Genomic DNA, 23951 nt, shown 5'->3' on the forward strand with positions numbered 1-23951 from the left:
TATCCCTTTAGCTGGTTTTGTAACTGCTGTCCAGCTTTGTCAATGCACTTTGTGTTGTGTGGCAGTTTTTTTTTTTTTTATTATATATATCATTTACGTATATCTTTAGATCTTTATTGCTGTACATTCACTTCAAAGTGCAGATAAGCAGATCTCTCTGAAAAAAAATCTGCACCCTTTATAAATATGATTAAGGCATATAATAATATTGTTCCTGTAGGTGCTTACATGATTTCATCCTCACTATGTTAAATGTTTTGTCTCTCCACTCCTATTATCCTACACACTTTAGACCCTTGAACGCACCCTGGTCCTCTACAGGAAGTGGAGTGACGCTGGCGCGGTTGTTGAAAACAGACCCGGGCAGACGTTGTTGACATGACACTGGCAGACAACAGTCACCGAAAGTGACAAGCCTCGATCTTTTATTAAGCTTTTTTTTTTTTTTTTTTTTACCTGTTTTTGACGCAACAAGTTGAACATGGAGTTATCTCCACTGATAAAGAAAATAGGTAGGCTAACTTAGCTAAGCAAATGTAGCGTAGGAGGTTGAATTTACCTGAACTGATGCTAAACAAACCCTGTATCACTTTGCTTATAATTAGCCGCTTGGATGCTAACGTTAGCCAGAAACCCTCTCTAGTTGGACTATACCTTTATCTGTTGGTATAACGGGATTGTAACTTCAGACGTAAATTAATGTCAAAGCTAACGTTAGCTTAGTAATATAAGTCAGTAAAACTTTTCTAAACTTCCACCTAGCGTTAGTTAGCTCACGTTAACTCGCCGTTGACTAACCGCTAGCTACCAACAAAAAACCTCTGCTACAATGCCTCTTCTCAACTTAACGCTTTGTTGTTCCTGCAAACCATAGGCCACTCTTTGGTGGAGATACGAGTCCGAGCACTGAAGAGCATCCTATGCAAGCTGGACCATTCCCTTGTTTCCGTCTCCGACATTGTCCAAGAAAAGATGCTGTTTGTGTATCTTCTTGAATGGTTCAATTTCCCCGAGGTGCCGATGCAGGAAGAGGTCCTTGAGTTGCTCTCAACCCTATCAAAGGTAGATGTACTGTAGAGTTAGATGATGGATGCATTACTAGGTGAGTCCTCTGGAGGACAGTGGCTAGAAAGGAGTTGTCAGAATATAAAGATAAACCTTAAATGTAATATCTTTAACCAGACTTACACCTGTTAATTGAAGCAGAATTAATATTCGCCTTGGCCAGTCTATGATATGATAAAGTACCAAGGCAAGTTTAAGTTCCCACCACCTCACATACACAATGTACTTTTTTATAAAAGTACTTTTACAGCACTACACCCAACACTGAACCAAACATTTTATTTTTTTTTTTGTTTTTAATTTCATGACTATTTATTTTGTCATTTTGTCTTCCAAGCATCCTAGTGCAGCCCAGATGCTAAGAGACGTTGGCGCGGTGGACTTCCTCACCCAACTGTCTCCTAACGTGGAACCCAGACTGCGAGCTGTCATCGACGGAACCCTGGACCAGCTGTTCGAGCTACCTGAGCTACTCCCTAGTCATGCAATGGTCTACTCGCATGGACAGCGTACAACAACTCCAACAGGTGTTGCAAGTCAAAGCCAAATCATTGTTTGTTATGATTCTGTCTTCCGCAAACTACTAAATGTTCGTAGTCCTCATGTAGAGGGGAGGTGGGCGAGAATTGTGTGGGTTGTCCTCTTACTATACACACGTCTTGCAACAGTTTTATCAAATGCTTGCAGTATGTGAAAAGATGTTTTAACAGATCTGGTGTCTCTGTGGTAGCACCTACAGTTGTTCCACCTGAAGAGCATTTTCCTAAAAAAGGTTATTTCCACAAGAGCGTGCCAAGCCATACAGATGCACCACCTCAGAAGATAGCAGGTACCAGTATTTTGATACTATACATACTATACACTATTCATTTTCTATAAATGACTCATTTTTACACATTGTATTCCTCTTGTGTGTACAGTGCATGAATCTGTGAGATGTCTGAAGTTTTCTGTGTTTCCATGGTTGACTTTGACAAACACAGACCGACACATACTTTCATCCAATGAAAGGTGAGAGACAACACATATGATAATATATGCATAATTAAAATACAGTGTAAACTAAACAAAATTGTGATTTAATTTCAGGAAACAATTCATAACAGAACAACTTAACTAGTCTAAGAATTTGACTAATAGTGACGTAAGCTAAGTATTTAATAAATCTACTTTAATTATTTTCAAACAGTTCTCTAAGGAGCAGCAACCCCAACCTGGTACGGACCACATGTGAACTATTGTGTGATGTCATTATGCAAGACTTTCCTGCTGAGATCTTCCTGCAAAGGCCCAGTATTGTAAAGGTAACATTACATAAGCGTGATCCCATGCTATAACGGGAGATGTCCATTTCTTGTCATCTTCAGGTACAGTGGGTTTCAGTGTCGACTGTAAAGGTATACTGATCTCAAATTTGTCATAGACGTGTTAATAGTTGCTTCATAGTTAACTTAATACATAAAGAAAAGTGTGTCATGTTACTTTAAAGGTTGTATGGTTTTTGTCATTCTCAGTGATTATATTCAAGACAAAAGCCTGTATTTGATATCTTAACTTAAAAATTGTGGCTTATTGTGGACCCTAAAATCTCTCAATGCTTGATTCATTATGGGTGTCCAAAGAGACAAAAATGAAAAATGTTGTTGAAGGATTCCAGGGCTTGTTTATTGTCTGCTCGTTCTTGGACTCCAGCTGTTGTTCATAATGCTTAGTATTCTTGTTTATTCACATCAGTTAAATGGTATGTATTGTATTGAGTGACCCTCCCATTATGGAATTTATGGGATGGTCACTGTAGCCACTGTCAAAATAATAACCTGTCAAATAGCGTCCTTGAACAAAATGGCAATTTATAATTCTGTGTCCCTGATCTTGGAGGAGGCTGTGGAGGCCTCTGGAGGCTTACTTTGCTTCAGCAGGCACTAGATTGTTGTGAGGATAGAGTTTGTTCATGATGTACTTCTTGCAAGTCCTTGGTGAAATCTTAAAGTCTGCTTGAATATCAGGGATTTCTGTAAAACTGAGCAATGGAAGAATCTCACCTGTGCAAATGGGAAATGTACATCAAGTTAGAGTGTACTGTAACTGAATTCATATGGGGGCCGCCTGATGCACAGGGTCAGCCATAACCCTGAAATCTAGAGTGAACCATCTTTTTTTTTTTTTTTTTCAAACATCCAAGTGATATACTCTCTCCCCATCTTTGTAAACTTTTTGACACATCTACTAGTATCATGTCAGCACCAAAGTGCATCTGTTAGCCAAGCTCTTCATTTCACTGGCATAGACGGAGTGTTACAGACATCATTTTGCCCTGATGAGCCACTGTGAACATTACTATTTTGTTAATAAAGTGGTGTATTATATTACATCGGTCTCAAGGCAGTATTAGCATACTGTCACCCAGCAGTCTCATCATCAAAAAGAAATCATTATGGGAAAGTACTTTTCTTCTTGTGGCTTTACTTGGCCCTCTGAGTTACTAGAGCTATTAAGCTAAATTAAAAGACTTGGATTTAGAGACATGACATCATTAGTGACAGAGGGCAGGGAATCTGAACTTGGAACAAATTGCTGCTTCAATAATTCAATTCCGCTTGCCCTTTTTATTTAGCAAACTTTATTACGACTTTTCTATCACTGTCTGAGGTCAGGTCCCCTTTTTACACAGTCTTTGTACATTTTTTATCTCAGCTCTCTCAGCTCTTTGTTCTGTAAACACAGCCATAAACCAATATATTTGTCCAATTACAATAATATCCTTATTGGAATATTACTTGGTTGTTAATTATGTCTGTAGAAAACCTTTCCATAACTCAATTTCACAGTAACAACACTGCTCTGGTATCCCACTTCTGTTTTCAGAACCTTCTGTCCCTGTTGAGGCTGGGTTCAGGTAAAGGTGAGGCCAGCTACCTCCACTTGCAGGCTCTTTCCTGCCTAAGGCAGCTTTGTGTGGGGCTGAGGAGGAGACTCCGCTTTCATCAAGATCCAAGCTTCTACTCTACAAAGCAAGGTAGCACACCTTACAAGTCAGCATGATGTGCAGATATTTTTACATTTTTAAATGTTTAAATGTTGACAGAAGGGGTTTCAGGTGGTGATTAATAAATTTTTTGTTTGTTCCTTCATTATGAAGTACATTTTAAACAACTGTACTTATTATCTGATTGCAATGAGGCGCTCAATTTTGAATCATATACTTTCCAAGACCAAATTCCGAAAGGATACATATATTTTTCCAGTATAGAACTGAAACATTTGGAACTATTTACGACTCAGTTTTAAATTTTCTTCAAATTCTAAAGTTACAGATAAATATCTTACAATATGGAATTTGTACCACCACTACCTTAATCTTCTCTTTGCTTTATCACACAGGTCTTTGTGCAACTAATATGCAAGTATATCCTCTTTTGTTCTTTTTGTGGCTGTGCAGATCAAGTCTCCCAGAACTCGTCCTTTTCCTACTCCCAGGAGGTGCGGACCCAGCGTTCCCAGGCCTCATCCCCGGGGGCAGAGTGCTCCCCTCGGCCCTCTGTGGTTGGACGCACAGGCCAGAGAGCCAGGGGAGATGGCCAAGACGGAGATGCCGCTTCCAACAGGTGTGTGCCTGCGTGTAGGCAACTATGCATTTATGTGTAACTGTGTATTTCACACAAAGGCTGAAGGAGATTATGGATAAAAACTGCATCACATTCGGTACGTCAGTTACTCGCTGTCTAAGGTATTGTTTCTTTGCATGTCTTTAGCAAGGATGTTGGCAGCGAGAGCAGAGATTCATTCAGTTTTGGCTTCTGTCACACTTCTAAGGCATAAATGGTATTATGTTAATCTGTCTACCTTGCTTGTAGAAATAACATTGGTATGATTCAACATTGTTGTCAATTCATCAGACCTTACACTGAACAAGAGAGTGTCATACCTTTTTAGAAATTTGTGCACAGTAGGAATGTTTGTGGCTTTCATACTAACAAAATTGCTAGTGACACCAGCAACCCGCACACGAAGATAAAGCGACGTGAGAACGACTGTGGAGGATTTTTATTCTTCTTCTTAAATATGAATAACACTGGGAGCCCTCTAGCGGCTGCTTTACTGTTTAATAATCACTTTCTGACTCCTGTGATGACATATTCAGTTTTTGTGATCCACCCAAATATAGCTCATATGTCACTCCTTGTATTTGAGTGGTCCAAATACAGATCATGAATTTACAGTTGTCTTCCTCTCTTTGTGTGTGATTCATCCAGTGGCAGCTCGCACAGAGGTGGAGCAGTAGTTCAGGCCCCCAGGCAGCCCCAGTCGCCTGCAGATGTGACCCATTTGGCACTTCCTGACATGGGTGCAGAAGATGTCCTGGAGCTGCAGTTACAACAGCTCACTTTGGCTCAGTTCACTGTTGCCACCATGGAGCATGCCATACCACTGCTTAAGACAGGTAGGAGTCATTATCAAGTCTTTTTTAAGTAAAATCAGTATCTGCATCTGTGTTTTGCTTGAGTAAAGATCAGTGCAAATATCCCCACATTTGTTTCACTATATGGACCGTATTCCAACATCATTTGATCTTGTCAAAAAAAATCTCACCTCACTCTTGCTCGGTTTCTCTCGTCCCCTACTCTTTCTCAGAGGGTTCGCATGTGTTCCACCGTGTTCTGGAGCTGCTGTGCGACGCCGTCCTCCTGCTCGGGGACAGTGTTTGTGAACTGGTCTGGGACGATCGCAGCCTGGTGGGGATGGAGCTGGCAAGTCAAAACACAACTCATGACAGCCTCTTATGTAGATGAATGGATACACTTCACTGAAAAGAGGGAACTGGGTTGGCCACCAGACAATTTGCCACAGACACACAGGCACACACGGTACTCAACTGTCAAGGAGAACTGTAGCCATGTGATAGAGTTGAATGAATTATATAAGGTTACAAAGGCTTTCTGTATCTTACAAAGAACTTCTGACACACACACAGTCACACCTCTCGTCTGTACCCCTGGGTTTATCCAAGCACAGAATTGTTGGGTTAGTAAATGTCTTCATTTATTATGTGTTTAAAGTCCATACAATGGATTGTGTTAAGCCAACGTGTTTTTTTGGGGGGGGGGTTTTACCATGCAGAATCATTTGTTATCCTCCTGACTGTTTAAAGGTTATGTTCCTATGCAGGGGGACTTATACACTTGTCAAGCTCAGGCCCCTCTGGCCCTCTGCTGTTTAATACATGCCCAGAGCCTCGCAGCCTGAGAACTGTTTTGTCATCTTTATGTGGAGAGCAGCTTTTGTGTGCCAGACCTCTAGGTTTTTCCTATGGGAATGGGCCGAACTGTTCATGCCAGCCACGGCAATGCACAGGGCATCTACTGCCCCCTGCTGGTACTTATCTACTATTGTTCAATTTCTACTCCCAGAACAAAGTGGCTGAGAATAGATTGTTCCAATTTATTCATACTGAGATAGGGAGGATCTGTATCTCGTCCAAAAATAACCCTGAAATCTGATTACATTCAATTCCTAACCCCTGGAACGAACAATTTTTCTCTTGGCTTCCAGCCAGTAGCTGTGCGTCGGTGTGTGTGTGTCTGTCTGTGAATATGCACATGTGTTGCTGTGTTTGTGTGGCATGTGTGCCTTTGTCTACATTTCTGCCTGTGTGTATTTTAGAAGGAGAAGCTGCAAGCCTGCATGGAACAACTGGGGGATATCCTGAGCTACCACCAGAGCTATTCAGCAGACATTCCCCACAGCTCTCAGGTTCATCACAGAATGGCTTACACAGGCACTGCTATATTCACCATAAAACTCCTACAGACCATCCTCCCTCCTGAGAAGGTGTGTGTGTGTGTGTGTGTGTGTGTGTGTGTGTGTGTGTGTGTGTGTGTGTGTGTGTGTGTGTGTGCTTGTGTAACCAAATCACAATACTTTGTTGAAAAATAGTAGATTATTAAGGTTTTTTAACCTCACACAGGCAAGTGACAATCTCCCAGAAAGCACAGCAACAGCTATTTTCCACCTTTGCTTGGACACGTCATTGGGAAATGTTTTACCCAGCATGCAAGAGACAGCAGTGGCCTACTTGGAGCAGGTGAACTCAGACAGCCATGATCTCTACAGGAGGGTGACCCGCGCTGCCTTCTGGATGGAATCCACGTGCAACTTCCTCAAGGAAGCACAAGCGGAGGTATGAGCTGCATGTCACATAATTACAGCAAGTCAGTAGTAGCTCTGCAGTCTACAGAGAGACAAGTCAACGTTTACAGATATATAACCCACATTTCTTATATTAAAAACCCCTCTGACACAAATGTAACTGTCACTAGCTGTGGATGATGTAATTTTTTAGTTCATTCATTGATCCATTTATGTTCATCAAGGGAGAAAAGAACTGGTTGGAATTACTGGAGCTGGCAGACCAAGCTATAGACGGCCTCCCGTTTCACCAGCACTTACCCATCATCAAGGAATGTGTTCACATCTGCTCCTACCTGTAAGATAATCATAGTTTCTTGCAATTTAGTTTTACATAAAGTATTTTTCTGCAAGTTAAATCAAAATATTTTTTGTTGTCTATCACCAGGTGGAAATTCAACCAGCCCAGTCCCCTCCTTCAAACCGAGAGCCAGAAACTTCTCCTCAAGCTGCTGTCCCATCCCTTACTGCCTGTCAAGACAGAAACATACGAATGCTCTTTAAACCTGGTCAAGGTGAGAGCAAGCCATCTTGTATAGACACTCTGTGTTTAAATGAGAGTGTGCAGGTTCATGGCTAAAATTATGGCTACTAAAGCCATAACGTGGATCTGTTTGGTGGGGCACCCGTATGTAAATAAGTAGGATAAAGATGGATGAATCATAGATCTTTGACAGTGTGCTATTAAAAACCCACTTGACATTTGAAATCAGTCTTCCTTTTCATTTTTACTAACCACCGTCAAGAGTACATGGCTACATTTAAAGTGAATTGGAACTCTCGTATGCGAGCGCAAGTGAGAGGCTAGTGATAATTTATGATGTGCTTCGGTGTGATTACACACACCCCTAGGACTGCCTTGGCATCCAGAATGTGTCACGTCAGGAACCAGGAGCCTGCGGTGGAGTCAACTTCCTTCTGCACCACAGGGTGCTCTATGAAATAAGTGCTTTTGGACTCCAGGATTCTGCAGAGAAGGTAGGAAAAGATTAACGTGTTTCTGGTATTTATATTAGAACCAGTTTAGACCTTTGGAGCGAGGTCTTTCTGGCCTCTTCTTTAATGTATTAGCTTAGATCAGGGTTGAAATGAATAAATGGAATTAACACAGTTACTCATGAGAGTAAAAGTACAGGGGTTTATGTGTGTTGTGTCTGTTATTGTACATTACTTTAAGGATAGGCTAAACTGTCAGGGTTCAACGGTGTCATGAAATTTATACGTTAAAAACTCACTTACTGTGCTTGCTTGTAAATGTCTTTGTGAACTCAGCAGTTTACCTGTGATCTATAGGTGAATGTTGCTGCCAAGGATATTCTGCTATTCCTGCTCAAGGGACGATTGATGATGACAGCATCGACTTGGGACAGATTCAATGAGGCACTTTACCCGGTCATGCCCATATTACAGGTGGTGTGCTGTCTGTAGAGACTGTAGATGTTGTATTTGTACTGCAGAGCTCATAAAGCAGCATCATGTTTGGAACTTATTGCATTATATTTATGGAGTGTGGGGAAGTGGTGTATGTTCTCCACAATCAAAACAACTATGATCAAAAGTGCAATTTTAGCATTCTTGGACCACAAAAGACTGCATATTGAGCTGCCAGTGAGAAAAATTTAGTTATTCTCTCATTTACATATTCTGTGCTATATTGTTTCCTTTTTGGGTGGAAAAAAAAAAACAAGCTTTTATTAATTGTTCAGTTTCAGGCAACAGAAAGCCTGGAAATTCTTCATGAATATACATGAGATTTTGACTAGGCTGTCAAGTGTGATTTAATTCAAGCAGGCCATTCAGAGATGGGCCCGCCATGTCAACAAGAGAAGAAATGAAACCACCCGTAATCAAAGCGATGCATATTTTATTTACTGTTGTGTTGCTTAGCTGGAATTCCCCGTTGTTCACTCCATTGTCTGCCAAGGCAGTCTGAGAATTGTGTGCGCGCTTGTGCTTCTCTGTGTGTGGCAGGGTTACGCCGGCACAGAAGAGTCACTGGGAAACTGTGTCCTGCTGATAAGTGACATGTCGGACGTGGCAAGAGACAACATGTTTCCGAGCACAGCCAAGCTAAAAGCAGCGCTCCGACTCCTTTTCACTAAACAACCCACGTGAGTTTGGGCTCTGGGTCTTTCTTTTGTCAGTGTTTGTTTCTGCGTTATGTTCCTGCCCAGATATGTGCGCATATCAGAGATGTGTGTTTGTGTGTATGTATGTGATGGTAGGTTTCTTCTGTCTCTGCTTGTAAGCTGTTAGATGTTGGGTCTCAGAGTTTTTTGTGAACCAGACAAGCTCCAGAGAGTTTAAAATATTCTCCTTTACACCATGTGCATGATGAACATATTACCACTTTCTGTTGCTGTCAGCTGATGTGCTCATCAAGTCATCTAAATGCTCCATGAGGCCTCAGCTATCCAGTCCCAGTCTATGAATATTGATAGAGATGGAAATTAAAACCAGACACTGGCCAGGAGACAAGCCCTGGTAAATTTTGGCAACAGCTAATAGATTTGTCTGTCCTGCCAGACACTTTTTTTGAATGTATTTTTTACAGCCATCACTATTTAGGTGTCAAAAACTAAAAAAACTTAAAAGGCAGATAACATTCAACCCTGTATTAGTGCTCCAATGCAGGACTGGCTTTATTACCTGAATTTATAATCTCTGTCTAAAACTGTGATTTTGAAGTGAAATTTTAAATCCAAGTTTTGCATAAATTGTGCTCATTCTTAACAGTGTGAGAATAGCAGCAGTGCAACAAATCCTGCCCCACATAACCAGCGATGATGATGCTAACTCGGCCAGACCACACCTGGATCAACCAGTGATCTCCTCACTCCCCAATCTCTACTGCCTCAGAAACCCTTTAGACATCACGCTGGACACCAGCAACAAGTCTGTCCTTAAGGTATAAATCCACATACACAGAAAGACCCACACACAGATACGCCCTTAAGACTTATGTGCTAACTGAAGGTGTTTCATGGTGGCTAGGTGGAGTCGGTGGAGAAGCTGTTTTCTATCATGTCTTCAGACACTGTTGACATCTCCCTGAAAAGATCGGCTGCAGAGCAGCTATCTGTTGTGCTACAAGGTAAGTTGTTTGTAAAAGATCCTAATGACATTATATAGTGATTCATATAAACTTATAAACTCAGCTATTAATCAATTTACTCTCTGGAAATAGAGCCCGCTAGCTCTGGCAGGCTAATAACTTTTAAACCATCCTTTAAGTCTACCTCTGTGTAATGGTTGAGTCCTTTCAGATCAGAGTGCTTATGTAGAGACAATTTTAATGGGAAACACACTGACTTGTTATACTTTGCAAGCCTTTAAACTCCTTTATTTTTGAATTGTCCCCACCAAACCTCTTTCTTTTTCACTGTTCCCCACAATTCCTGTGGGTGTACAAGCAGAATGCAGTCACTAAGAATTCACATCCCTGTAATTGTTGATTGGAGAATGATATTGAGCTTGATATTCCATCATGAAGTGTACTGCCTGAATTATCAAGCACATAAAAAGAGGGTTGAAAGGTCAAAACAGAGTTTGAGAGAAAATGTTCAGCACTTGATAAAAATGAAAAAACAGCTAAGTTTGTGTGATAAGTCAGAGCGCTCTCCTTGTGAAAACTAAATTTGAAATGAGTGCAGCCGGGTTTTTGCCTTCCCACCACCATATGTTTTAGACAAGCACGAAAAGTAAATACTTGAGTATTATGCAAATGTTTATTGTCAGTATATTGAATTGTTCTCTTACTTCCCTGCAGACACAACAATGCACCCAGTGCTGAAGAATCTCGGAATAACCGACAAAGTCATTTCTTTCATTATGGAGAGTGTAAACCGCAACAAGGTAAAAACAAACCTGCTTTGGCAAAGCGATAAATAGATGTGTGCTGAATGACTTGCAGTTGAAGCCGAACAAAACAAACCCTGTATCCCATAATTGCACTTTCATGTGCTCCCATTTGTGTACATGTCCTCTTTTGTATGTGCTCATGTGAGTACATGTGTTGCCAGCGGATGTGAAGGAAACCCACTGAGGCGTGCATGATAGAAAGATGAAATGGCCTGTGTTAATAGTGTCAGACAGGCCCTGGTCAGCAGTGAGTTTTGCCCTCTAGTTACTGCAGTCTGCTGATCCTTCCCAGGCCTTGAATCAGAAGCTGCTAACAGGGGTAATCGTCCAGCGTGTCTGGCTACACGGAGGTGAAGGAACACGGCCACAGAGAATTACTTGTCTCAGTTAACAAGTGTGTATAAGAGGGATGCCTGTAGGTTGTATTTGTCCCAACCCTCCATTGCCTGCGACCTGCGCAATCACAAAATTGTGGTTTAGCTTATGTGAAGAGACAGTAAGAAGCCTCAGTAGCACAGTGAAAAAAGCATTTCTATGTGAGAGACACAGAAGTAGGAGTAGACAGAAAGTGTTTGTGTTTTTCCTGCAATTAAACACTGCGTTCATGTGTTGCTGTTCTCCCCAGAGCTTAGATTGCCTGCTGGAGCCTTGTGTATGTATCTTGAGGAAGCTGGTATATGCAGATCCATCTCTGAGGCACAGCCTGGCACAGCGCAACCTCCTGCTCCTCACACTGCTCAGGGGTACGTTCACAAGACAACTCATTAAGTAACAGCTATACACGCGTTGTGTTGTGTAGCTCGGGGGCACATTTTCAAAAAAAAGATGACAAGTCATCCGTTGGTGCATAGCTTTTAACTATGTTGTCACACTGTAGTAAGTGGCATATTAGTATGATGCAACTTGTTGCTATGGAGCGTGATGAGATAAAATAAGATAAGACTTTATTGATCCCACATGCTTGTTACAGCAGCTCCAGATACAGTATAGCACAAAAAGAGTGGTAGATAAGAAAAATACACATAAAATAAAAACTAAAATAGAAGATGTAATAGAAATAGAAAATAGGAGTTATATGCACTATGTATACATTTTTCCTATACAAATATATTTGATGGAACATTGCACAGATTATTATTAATACACACATGTTGTGTAGCATTATTCTATATATATATGTATATATTGCCTTGAAAGGTGAATGAAATTGCACAAGATTACACTAGGAGGTAGTTGCACAATGTAAGAGCTTTATTTGTGGTGCTTTTGCATTTTTGTTTCATAAATTGTAGCTAAGTTGTCAATCACTTTTTAAAATCTATATGTTGTAGATTGTTATTGCATTCTGATATAGAGAGAAATATACTTTTTGGAAGCTTCTCTGTAAAAAAATATGTGCCAGATTTTTATACATTTCAAATATAATGCATATAAAACTCAGTTTAAAGCAGCTTAGGCACCAAATTTTATCATAATGACATAATATAAGCAAAGCCTGATGTGGGGTGACAGTCTCACTGAGAGGTTCCAAACTTCAGTTTTGAGTCTTTAAGTGTTTGTCACTCTCATGGAATTAAAAATTTAAACTTATGAATATATTCATGAGGTCGAGTGCAGTTTAGGGTGTGGTCATTATGTAAATTGTCTATGTTGTGTCTGCATTGTAGCATCCTTGATATTAAAGGAGAACAAAGGCAATGGGGGTGATATTGCTGTCCTGATGAGTTTACTACTATTTGATGAGATTGCCTGCATTGAAATATGGTGAGTTTATTTCTCCTCTCTTTGAGCTTTCCATGCCTCTACAATAAACGTGCGTCCGATCAGTGCTTTATTGTACTACCTTTTTTTTTGGTGTCACATCAGGTTGGACAAACCTAACACAGATGTGACCCTGACGCCGTTCTCCCTACCACTGTCAGTAATACGCAGGTAAACTGATCTGTAAACATTATTACTTGGGTCATGGTTTCTTCCTAACCAGTATTAATAACTCTTTACTCCTCTGCCAAATTTCCTCCCAGGTACAACATCCCATTCCAGGCAGCGACTCATCACGCTGTCAGTCCATACTGCTGTGTTCTGCCCCCTTCCTCTGACCTACTGACCCTGGCTCCCGCCCGCCAAGCTCTGCAGGTGGCCTGGAACACTGCATGGCATTCTGGGATAGACAACCTCCTTGAAGAGCTGCATGGCATCTCTACCAATGTTACTGAGTAAGATCTTTAATATTTCTTAATGTTATGCATCCAGTGGGGTGTTAGCATAGTCTTAAATTACTACAGGAGTCTATTGTAATTTGTTCTTGTGTAATAACAAAAGACTGGGAACTAAGGTTGGCCAGCATTTCTGTATCGAGAGAATATAAGTTGTCCAAGGGTAACGCTTTGTAGTTATTTGTCATATAAAGTATATTCATTTATCTGTTAAATTTGAAAATGTTAAATGTTGGATGTTGGAGAAACTGACCAGAACAATAATTCCAGCAGGATGTTTTAATAAAAAAAAAAAATCCCACTACACATCACTCTTCTACATGTTCTCTCTAGTGGAGAATTGCAGTAAAGAATTAGTTTCAGAGGCTTGGCATCTTGTGTTTCATCTGTCTTCATTTAGTTCTAATTTGACCTGATTCAAACAGATGAGAATGTCTCTCACACAGTTTTAACCAGCTTGATTACAGCAAAGACGTTTAAAGCACACCTTAGATAGATCAATCCACCAGAAACTAAATTTCATACAGGGCTTTTATTGGGAGGAGAGTACTTGTTTTAAGATGGATTAGTCAATGAAAATTGAGAGGTATCTCAATCAAAGTCCTTGACCTCTGATGATATTGCTACGTCTACATTTTTCTCCCATATTGTTTTGACAGTTTTCATGAATATTGCGAGTATGATGCCTGCCTCTGCTTCTGCTTGATTCAGTTGCAAGTAATTCTCAGAAAACATGTCTCTTTGGATGACTCATAAATGCCTCATCCCTCCAGATTGGCGATCAAATATGTTTGTTAATGCAGTCATTAGTATGCTTCTGAGGATGCTACTTATGTAACACACTTGTCAGCACATCAATAGTTGTGTAATTTGATTTCGAATATATATATATATTTTTTTACATCTGTTCCCCAAAGATTTCATCCTGACTTAAAGCTGTCAGAAGCGCAGGTTCTTTCGCTGCGGGCGGTGCACCTTCCCACCGCGCTGCAGGACTGCATCCAGGCCATCGTCACAGCAGCAGGACACAGTTCGGTGACCTCTGCCCTCTCCAGGCTCAGCCTCTATTTACTGACTGACAGACTGGCCCTCCCTCACCTCCCCACCTACAGCTGCAGAGACACTCTAAACTCCCTCAGCTGGCAGGCAGCAGTGACCAGGTACAGTGCAGACAAGTTCAGTTAAAGATTCATGTACTTCAGGTACGCATGCATATTTCCAAGTCTAAAAATGTGTTTTGTTAAGGTTTATAAATTAAGCAAATGATGGAAGGGTTTTATGATATTCCCCAAATGTATGCCATTATTATTACTGCTGCCGTTGAACAAAACATCACTTGAATGAATCAAATGTTTTTTCCGTGGCTCAGTGAGCACAGTGTGGCTTTGTCTTATTGTCCTGTTTTGAAGAATTGACCTGAATTAAGAGCTTTGAATGCTGTTTCTGTTTACAGTGCCTGATATGAGTATTAAAGATTCCCTGAGGAAGTATGATGAACTTGTGATATCTTTGACAAAAAGTTTGAGCGAGTTTGTTTTGTTTTTCTGCTTGGAATCATCCTTATTTAAGTAATTATTTTTTTAGCCGGAAGATTTTGGAAGTATGTCAGTTATTTCTGTTGATTCCATCACTTTATCACTACCCCATTGTCAGAGTCCAGGTTTTTTACATCTGCTGTGGCAGCATATGTCTACTACTTGCAATTAATTTGTGTTGTTAATATATGCACTGCACAACTATATTTTCTTTAGTAATTAGACAAATACAGTAATGAATATTAAATTATCAGAGTATTTTCCCTTCAACCACGCTCTCTTCCTCCTGTTCTTCTGTTTTCTTTCTCTTCCTCCCTGCAGGTTTCTCCAGGTGCGTCCAGCCTGTGTGGAGGATGAGAGGTTGCTAGTGGGCATTGTTGCGTTTTTGAATGCCTACTTCAAACAGATGCACACTGAGTCTGCATCTGACCCAGAGGACGAGGACCTGCGCTGGATACTGGAGCTGCTTCTCAACCAGGTACAAATAATTGACACTTTCTGGACAAGCAACAAGGTAAAACCTCACTAGAATAGTCCTTTAGAGTTTCGGCTTAAAGAGATTATTGAGATCTTTTTTTCTACACAAACTGGTATAAGTTACAGTGTGGTTTAGACTACATGCATGGACTACTATGTACTGCTGCACTGTGGCTTTCCTTTTTGTGTGTCTGTGGATGTAATAGAAAAATATGCGTGTGTACATCTCTGTTAACTAGTAATCTTTTTAAGCTCTCTCCTCTCCAACACAGAGCATTTTATATACCTGTAATCAAAGCTTAAATAAATCACACACCGTCAGACAAGCCAAACAAATTACTCCCTCATAACGACAGAAAAATAGTATCACAGCGTACCACCACAGACCTGCGGCAGAGATTATTTTCTGAGCTCTTAACACAAAGTTGGAGTCATATTTTTGCCTGAGGAGAAGAATAACCACACTGTTTTAGCGGCGAGAGCTACTTTTAGGATTTAATCAGTCTCACCTTGGCTTTCTCATTAATGTGTGTGTAAACAATAAGGCCTCCCCTGGCAGCTAAAGCAGACTCAGATTGAATGCCTGGTAGGGGTGAGCAGCTCCGCTCTGCTCCGACTTTTCTGTAATTACTGAGCTGTTTCAGGAACATCTGTCGCTCTCTACACTTTCATTAACTATCTACTCAGTGCACGCTGCTCGGTAAGAAATTTTCCATGCCGCTTCTAGATATGAGTTTTGCAGGGAGGGATGGGTGGTGTTGAGATGAAGGAGGCGCTTGCTCAAATACGCCTGTCAGCCTCCTCTATATCACCCCTACATGGGCCAGTTTGTTTGAATTCAGAAAGGTTAGATAGATTTAGTTTTTACTATTAATACTACATAATCCATTTAAGTTAATCATATCTGAGCAAGGGAATGCACTTTTAAGCTGTGTATGCAGATTACAAGAAGGCATGAAAAGAAAAACAAGAAAAAGACATTCATCATTCATTTAAAAGAAAGGGAACGTAAAAAGAGACAATCTAAGACGTATTATTGCATTAAAATGGGATAAATCCCAAATAATGACATAAAGTCAAAAAGCAAACCAATAAAAATTCATCCGTCAATAATCCAGGAGACCGAGTCCCTTCTTAATTTGCTGCTCGGTGTGGAGACCCAGACCTCAACTCAGAGCCCAGGGGAGCCGGAGGAGCTGAAGAACCATGTCAGCCAGAAACTACAGAGAGAACTCACCAGCTTCTTTAACCTCTTACTCCTCCGACTTTCAACCACAACTGACAGGTAGGATGATTTCACACAAAAACCTGTGGCTCTCCTCAAGGAAGTCTCGAAACAGAATATGTCATGTCTTTAATTGTAATTTAAATTATTTGTTCTAACAATTGTGTCATACGTTATTATTATAGAAGGTATATTTGATTTCTTACATTATAATACTAGAATAGGTAGGAATTTGGTGTAATCATACAGATAGTAAAGGACGCCATTATGCATTGCCTACTGATACAGTATTACTCAAGGCCACAGAGGCACAGCTGACCTTCCAAGACCGCTTTTCTGCTAGCGATATGCCACAATATTTTCGAATTAATTGTTAATGAAAAATAAATTAAAAAACTGTAATTATTACTCTGGTTGCGTATGGGAAAGGTGAGTGCACTCTCATGTAATGCTATTCATCCTTCCTGTGGGTTTAGAAAATTGATTAATAATAAAAGGAAAAAAGATACTGAAGTGTTCATCCACTATAGGGGCAGTGTTTGTTTTAATTTGTGATGGAAATCCTGCTAGTTTAATCATTTAGAACATGAAATTGAAACGGCAAACACATAAAAAGCCACTGGCTTATAATAAAGAATTGGAATGTTAATGGTCAACAATATCGCTTTTTTCCCTCCTCTTGTCTGCCTCGTGTCTACCCTCCTGTCTGTCTCGTTTGCTTGTTTCTCGCTCTTTCTCACTCTGTCCTTTACTGTCTGTCTAGGCTATGTCTGGCATTAGCAGGCCCCTTCAAGAGCCAGCTGGCAGTCCGTTTGCTTCAGAGCCTCCGGGTGTCTGACGCCCCGCGTTTCTATGGCCTTCCCAGCCTGGAGAGGACACTGCAGGGCATGGTCAGCCTGACTGCCCAGCCTGGCTGGAGCTCCCACTGCCCTGACCTGGAACCCGTCTCCCTCTGCTCCAAGTATCTCAGTGGGCTATTAGAGGTGTGTGTTTGTATGTGGCATGTGTGTAATGTTCTGAGTCTGCATAGCATGTGTGCATATGCTCGTGTTGCACGGGCATATGCAAGCCTCCTACCCTCTAATCAGAATTGAGACTGCCTACAGAAATGAATAAAAGGAAAAGCGCAGTACTTTCTGAGGAATTAATTAAAATTAAGCAGAATATGGTTACGGGACATGAATTGCAATAGGTAAAAAAATCTCATTGATTAGATATGCCACACTGTGAAGATGCTGATGAGATTAATCAACCTTGCCTATTCCATCTGTTCAGTTGTTCAGCAGTCCATAAAACAATAGTGTAACACAGTGTGGACCAGCTTGCGCAGCAGTCCTCAGCACAGAGGTGTCCAAACTTTTATTTTTGATTAGGAATGAAGACCCCTGTGGAATAGACCATCCTGTATACACAATACCTATTCTTGTTCATTTGGTTTGTTTAAATGCGTTGCTTTCATAGACATGAATTAAGATTAGATAAAGATTGAAGGTTAATTTCCTTTTCAGGCTTGATCTCTGGTGGCTACTTCCATCTCACTGGAACCAGTCAGATACCTAACTCTTTCACCCCTGTCCTCTCTACCCCTCTGACCCACCTCTCACTTGATACTCCTGGCACTGTAGGGCCCTAAAGCTCAGCAGGCCTTGGGCACCTCTCTCTCCTCATCTGCTCTTCAGTGCAGTCCCACATCCTGATGGCACATCAAGGCAAAATAATTAGTCTCAGCTGTATTTAGCTTTGGATGCAGTGAGTTGCATGACAAGCATACAGTAATCACTAACTGGGAAACAAGTGCTCTTTGTTCAGTCTTCTTTGCCTTTGGTGTTTAAATGACAAACAAGCAGAAGCCAGCAGCAGTATGTGATAACACCACTTACTTAATAACATGCAGTTCTGTCAGCTTTATCTTTGTAGGATGAAAAATTCTGGATGGGAAACCATAAATCCCACGATTGCAGCGGAGTGCTCTTTAATTCAGTAAACCCAGTATGTCCTCTACGCAGGTGATCTCCTCTTTTTATGTTGAGTGGGGAGGCAACTCCCTGTCATTCATGGGGAAAGGTGTGACCAAGAATGCTGTCATCTCTTTGCTTCACCTGTCCCATGAGATGATGGCCGAGAACAAGGACAAGGTAATTGTCTACATTGTTTATGCTGCTGTGATGGTGCTGTACTGAAACATTTTGAATGCAACCAAAAACATGATTTTCTTTCTATTTTTGTCTGCGTCAGGACTTCATATCCCAGTGGTCTTTGGGGAGTGAGGCAGCTGCAGAGGAGGCTAGTGCCTCTCAGCTTGGTTTGGCTTGGCTCATCCCGCTATGGGTGGACAGAGATCAAGAGGTACAGACAGTCCCCAGCTGCTAATTTTCTTGAATTTGTGATCATTTAAACATACACTCCAACATATGTAAACTATATACAGTGCATGACAGTCAAAATGTAGCTGTTCACTATTCAGTCTTCAGCTCACACTTTATAAACTCTTTCTGTCATAAAAATGAATTTTCTAGATGCTTGACTTTTGGGACAAAATGAAACCCATAAGAGTTGCACAAGAACTCGCAGACAAAAAGAAGCACATGACAGCTAGTCGCACCAATTTCTCTGTCTGTCTCCAAAAATAAGTTCCCACACACAAGTCAGTCTAAGAGACTCCCTTGACAAGGTAGACTGCGTCTTTGCCATCATCAATTTAAATGCTAGTCGGCACGGCCAAATTCACATTTAACATTGCTATACATAGCATTAGCAGCATCCTTTTGCTTTTAGTCTGTGGATGTTTATACCCCTACAACATCTTTCTTTTCATATTCCTCTTTCCTCAAACATCCACCCAATCCCCTCTCATGTCAGGTGAGGTTTGCCAGTTTGGGTTTAGGTGCAGCTCTGTCCTCTGTGCCCAGCGGGTGCCAGGCTCTGTGTGCCAGCTGTCAGAACATCAGCGGAGGTCTGTGGGGCACGTTGCTCAACATCCTCCTGGATCAGCAGGAGAGCAGCATGGTCCGCAGAGAGGTACGATGTTAGAACTGCAGCTCTGCACTACTGTCTGTTCAACCCAGAAATGTGGTTTTCTATATTGCTACACTGAAAATGAATAGCTTCCCTCTAAAGGAGTCCTGGGTCAAAATATAGAACAGTTGTTGCTTTGTCCTAAAATCACCTCCACACACTTATCAAAACTACTAAGAGCAAGGCAAATTCCACTTATATTGTATCTATGGTCAGAATATGTGCCTGGACTATGTATTAGCAGCCAAATACAGGCAGATGGCACTGTTGCTGATGCAGTCTAACTTAACCCGGAGTGTGCATGTCTCTTTTTTTTTTTTTTTCTTTTTTTTTCTTGTGTGTCCAGGCTGCATTTATCCTGCAGAATTTGCTGGTGATGCCCATGCCTGCCAACGCAGAGGAGGCCAAGGACTCCCACTGGCAGGTCAGCAGCTCTGCCAGCCAGTTAAAACGCTTTTACAGACCATGAACTGTTTTCTCTCTCCCTCTCTTTCAGTTTCTCTTTGTCTCTACTCCCTCTCTGTTCCTACCTCCCATTCCTACCTCTCTCTTCTCCCCTCTTGTTGAGCCCTGCAGGGTTTAGACCAGGGGTGTTGCTAGAATTGAAGCTCTACTGGGGTGCAGGCCTCCAGCACTCACATCTAAACTAATTAAGTTTAAATCTCTGTCAAAACACCAACAGCATCTTAATTTGGGATGTCATGATTGGTGAAGGGAGCTGTATGTCAGAGATGAAAACGATAAATATTATCTTTTAAAAGCAAGGCTTGTTGTGTACAAAATCTGATCTAGTTGTTATTGCCAGAAGAAAGTTATAAGACAGATATACAAAGCACAAACCAGCCCATGTAAAAAAAAAAAATAGAACTGTTAGAGTTGTTAGACTAGCAGCTTTTAGAGAAAAGTTGAGCTAAGCTGCATTTTACCGTTATTTATTTTCCCTTTGCCCTGTTCTTATCAGTAAAAGGTCAAATAACTATTTGACATGCACTCATCTCTCTGCATCTTTCCCACATTAACTCTCTCCTCTTCCAGCACCCATGTGTCCATGATGAGGTGTCTGGTGTGTCTTTGGTGGGTCTTCCAGCGCTCCAGGCACTGCTTTACCACTGTCAGTACTTTCAACATGTTGCGCTCTCTGCCTCCAACTGCTACCAAGGCAGATACACTTTCCACCTGCAATCTCCTGTCACCAGCGGACCTAGTCCTCAGGAGAGCAATTCACTGGGTAGGTTTTATTTTGATTTAAATTTGATCATATAGGTCTGAATTGAGTGCATTTTAGCACTGTGTAAGTTTGTGTCATTATGTGTATGTGCTTGACTAGATTCTGAGAACTCTCTGTGGTTTTGGAGAAGCGACCCACTAGCACCCGCTATCAACTCTAGCAGACCTTCCAGCTCCCTCTCCACGTCCAGCACAGTGGTCAGCAATGTTCCTGTACCCTCGGACATGCACACACACGCTTAACATGTCGGAAATAAACAGCTGCAGCTCTCATCCTCATGTTGTCTGTTACAGATAAGAGGTTCAGGGTTACACACTCCTCAGGGTCCCTCCCCATTGAACATCACAGAAGATACTCCTGCCAGCAGACTGATGGCTCAAGGTACTACAGAGAGCCATAGTGTGTGCGTCTGTGTGTGTGTGCACACGTGCATTCACAGTAATGGGTTTACACATCATGGTTTAGTTCTTCATACCATATAAACTTTAACATTATTTTCCTTTTGAAGCAGTGAACCTCATTGTGGTCAGTGATAATCATAAACCAAAACCATTCCCCACATTTGTATATTTATGTTTCTAGCTAACACAATTTAAGAAGTAGAACATTGTTCTCTGGTGTTTTACCTTAGTTAGATGTTTTTGATTTTGTGGTCACAGCATCTTTAGTTCCAGACAGACGTGATTCACACAGTGTGTGAACCGTGGGGGAGGCGCCTCTATTAGCTGTCTATTGATGTGTTTCACAGGCCAGAGTGACACAGACACCAGCGAGTCAGTTACCTCCCAAGACTCCCGACAGGGTGAGCCCTCAGCAGTGGAACCCGTTGTCATGGTTACTCCCGACCTCATGATGGCCCACTGTGGCCTGCTGACTAACCTGCTGGCCATCCTGCCAGATTTCACCCTCACTGCCATCCGACACAACCAGCTCCTCCAAGCACTGGCCGGGTAAGAGGTTGTGTGCCGCATGAGCCCGCCCTCCCCTCTAATGTATTAATCATGAATAAAACTCAGAATTGGTTTGATATTTTTTAAATATTAAAATGTACATACAGTATAACAGTTTTATCAGTATATATTCCTTGCTTGTTATATTGAGACTTGGCCTGTAATGTTTAATATTTGGTAATTATAGCTTTGATGACTGATTTACTGTTTTAGTTGTCAGTAAAAACATTTTCTGGTTGCCGTGTAAATAAATAATAAAATAATTATTTTTGTCATTTTTAATCATGATTGAAGATGATCTAAATAAATATGTGTGTATTTTATCCCGTAGATAATTCATGTTAATTGTAGCCCTTTTCCCCTCTAGCTAGTTTCTTGCAAAAACTCATTTCCCTTAATTTTTCTTTTCTTCCTCAGTCTGGTGGATATTGGGCTCATCGAGAAATGTCTGACTGAGCTGAAGACACCCAACGTCCTACCAGGAGAAAGAGAAGACATCAAGGGCCAGGTAAGGAACACTGTGATCGACAGTTCTGAAGAGTTTTTCAACTTTTTTTTGTTTTGTTATTGTGACTTACCATGAAAATAAACAAACGTGGGTTGGTTCAGTACTGTGCCAGCTTCAGTGCAGCGCTGGGTTGTCTGAGGGCACCTCCAGACTTTTAGTGTGGGTGGAATACTCAACAAGCTTAAACTCAAAGCACATCATTGTTTTTGCAGTTTGGAAAATTAGTTTTTAAACAAGAATAACTTACTTTATTATTATTTATTTTGTGTTTTTTCCTAACCTTAGCTGCTCAAGATATTCGTGCAGTCGGATTGCTGTTAATCTGTCTTCCTGTGTGTGTGTATATATATATATGTGCGTCTTTCTAGTTTGGCACCCTACTTCATTTCCTGTCCGGCTTCTCCAAACTGCTTCAGTCATGTGTCATGGTGAGCCAGGAGCTGATTGGCCAGATGGACTTCCTGAAACATCTGTTAACTACTCTGGTGGCAATGCTCATGCTGGATACCAAAGGAATAGGTCAGAAACGTATATTGAATTCAGATGAAATAAATTTCAAACTGTTTTCCACATTCTGTATATACTACCTCGTACCCCACCATTATTGATCTGTTATGAAAACCCATCAACAACGCTCCAACTGCAGCAAATCCTATTCATACATTTATCCAACTTTCCCTGCAGTGTGTTCTATAGTGTGATCTGTGTGTGGCTTTGTGGCTGTCTCGTGTCATAAAATTTGTGACTCACTCTTTCCCTCTTCAGATGCAGGTACCCGGGACGCGGTTTGTGTGTGCTGGGCAGACGTGTTTATGCTCCTGGCTACTCTGGTGAGGAGGGACAGCTCAGCAGCGTACCCATCTGTCTCTGCTGCGCTGGGGAGACGCTGGCGGACATTTGCAGGTACACAGATTCTCTGCTCTGTTTGTGTGTGCGTGTGGGCGTGCATGTGTTAAAGTGAGTAAATTTGACAGAATTAATTATTCTAGGCGGCAGAATTAGTTTTATAATCATCTATTATGGATCGTTTCTCGCAATTCATAACAATAGATTATTTTCTTTTTGGAAACATTTAGATGTTTCATTTGATTTAAATGGCCCTCTGCGGTTCAAGTGTCAAGCTCTTGATACATGAGGAAATCAGGCTGTGAAATCTTTTTTTTTTTTCATAATGATTAAGACTTATAATCACGATTTAAGGTAATTATGCTGATTGCAGTAACTCACTAAATAATCAGCATTAGCGTTTTAGGTATAATTGTGCAGCTTTAATTCTGGTACACAAAAGAAATTCTATCATATTAACACATTCATTGCCTCATTACTGTGTATTTCCTTCCCTGAACAGATGCTAGGATGGGATAATTGCATCATGTCCTTACACTACCTCTACTCCTCCTACTTGTCTTTCTCTGTGATTAATGGCACAGAGGGAAAATCTGATGAGTCCAGTAAAAGATGAATGCTGAGCCTTTGTGCGTGTATTTATGTCTGTGTGTACATGTTTATGGTATCTGGGTGTCTGCATACACATTCAGATGATGAGTGTCTTCTCCACTGGTGCATACTGCCGCAGTCATGTACAAATATCTCACTGTCAAGGGATTTGAACAATGGATTTGCCATTTTGTCTCTCGCCATGATTCAGTGTGTGTATTGCTGCATCATTCATTAAAAGAAAGCTA

At 41.1% G+C, this 23951-nt stretch overlaps 1 protein-coding gene across 1 annotated transcript in view; it reads left to right on the top strand.

Annotated features, from left to right (window-relative positions):
* The first annotated feature begins 320 nt into the window (after positions 1-320).
* Positions 321-23951, top strand: part of rttn (rotatin) — a 33561-nt gene continuing 9930 nt past the window's right edge. The window contains exons 1-39 of the mRNA XM_051410299.1: positions 321-512; positions 875-1062; positions 1403-1592; positions 1796-1894; positions 1986-2076; positions 2255-2369; positions 3931-4081; positions 4505-4670; positions 5319-5506; positions 5698-5813; positions 6727-6894; positions 7031-7243; positions 7437-7549; positions 7640-7766; positions 8104-8229; positions 8545-8661; positions 9223-9362; positions 9988-10159; positions 10246-10345; positions 11021-11106; positions 11738-11855; positions 12780-12876; positions 12979-13044; positions 13137-13328; positions 14246-14488; positions 15185-15341; positions 16459-16625; positions 17329-17548; positions 18572-18700; positions 18801-18911; positions 19425-19583; positions 19927-20004; positions 20616-20808; positions 20908-21005; positions 21102-21189; positions 21557-21758; positions 22176-22266; positions 22635-22785; positions 23032-23169. Coding sequence (XP_051266259.1) covers positions 482-512; positions 875-1062; positions 1403-1592; positions 1796-1894; positions 1986-2076; positions 2255-2369; positions 3931-4081; positions 4505-4670; positions 5319-5506; positions 5698-5813; positions 6727-6894; positions 7031-7243; positions 7437-7549; positions 7640-7766; positions 8104-8229; positions 8545-8661; positions 9223-9362; positions 9988-10159; positions 10246-10345; positions 11021-11106; positions 11738-11855; positions 12780-12876; positions 12979-13044; positions 13137-13328; positions 14246-14488; positions 15185-15341; positions 16459-16625; positions 17329-17548; positions 18572-18700; positions 18801-18911; positions 19425-19583; positions 19927-20004; positions 20616-20808; positions 20908-21005; positions 21102-21189; positions 21557-21758; positions 22176-22266; positions 22635-22785; positions 23032-23169 — 5395 coding nt within the window. The 5' untranslated portion in view covers positions 321-481. The remainder of the gene's footprint in view (positions 513-874; positions 1063-1402; positions 1593-1795; positions 1895-1985; positions 2077-2254; positions 2370-3930; positions 4082-4504; positions 4671-5318; positions 5507-5697; positions 5814-6726; positions 6895-7030; positions 7244-7436; positions 7550-7639; positions 7767-8103; positions 8230-8544; positions 8662-9222; positions 9363-9987; positions 10160-10245; positions 10346-11020; positions 11107-11737; positions 11856-12779; positions 12877-12978; positions 13045-13136; positions 13329-14245; positions 14489-15184; positions 15342-16458; positions 16626-17328; positions 17549-18571; positions 18701-18800; positions 18912-19424; positions 19584-19926; positions 20005-20615; positions 20809-20907; positions 21006-21101; positions 21190-21556; positions 21759-22175; positions 22267-22634; positions 22786-23031; positions 23170-23951) is intronic.

Source organism: Dicentrarchus labrax, unplaced genomic scaffold, assembly GCF_905237075.1.
Source record: "Dicentrarchus labrax unplaced genomic scaffold, dlabrax2021, whole genome shotgun sequence".
In the NCBI taxonomy this organism is placed as follows: domain Eukaryota; kingdom Metazoa; phylum Chordata; class Actinopteri; family Moronidae; genus Dicentrarchus; species Dicentrarchus labrax.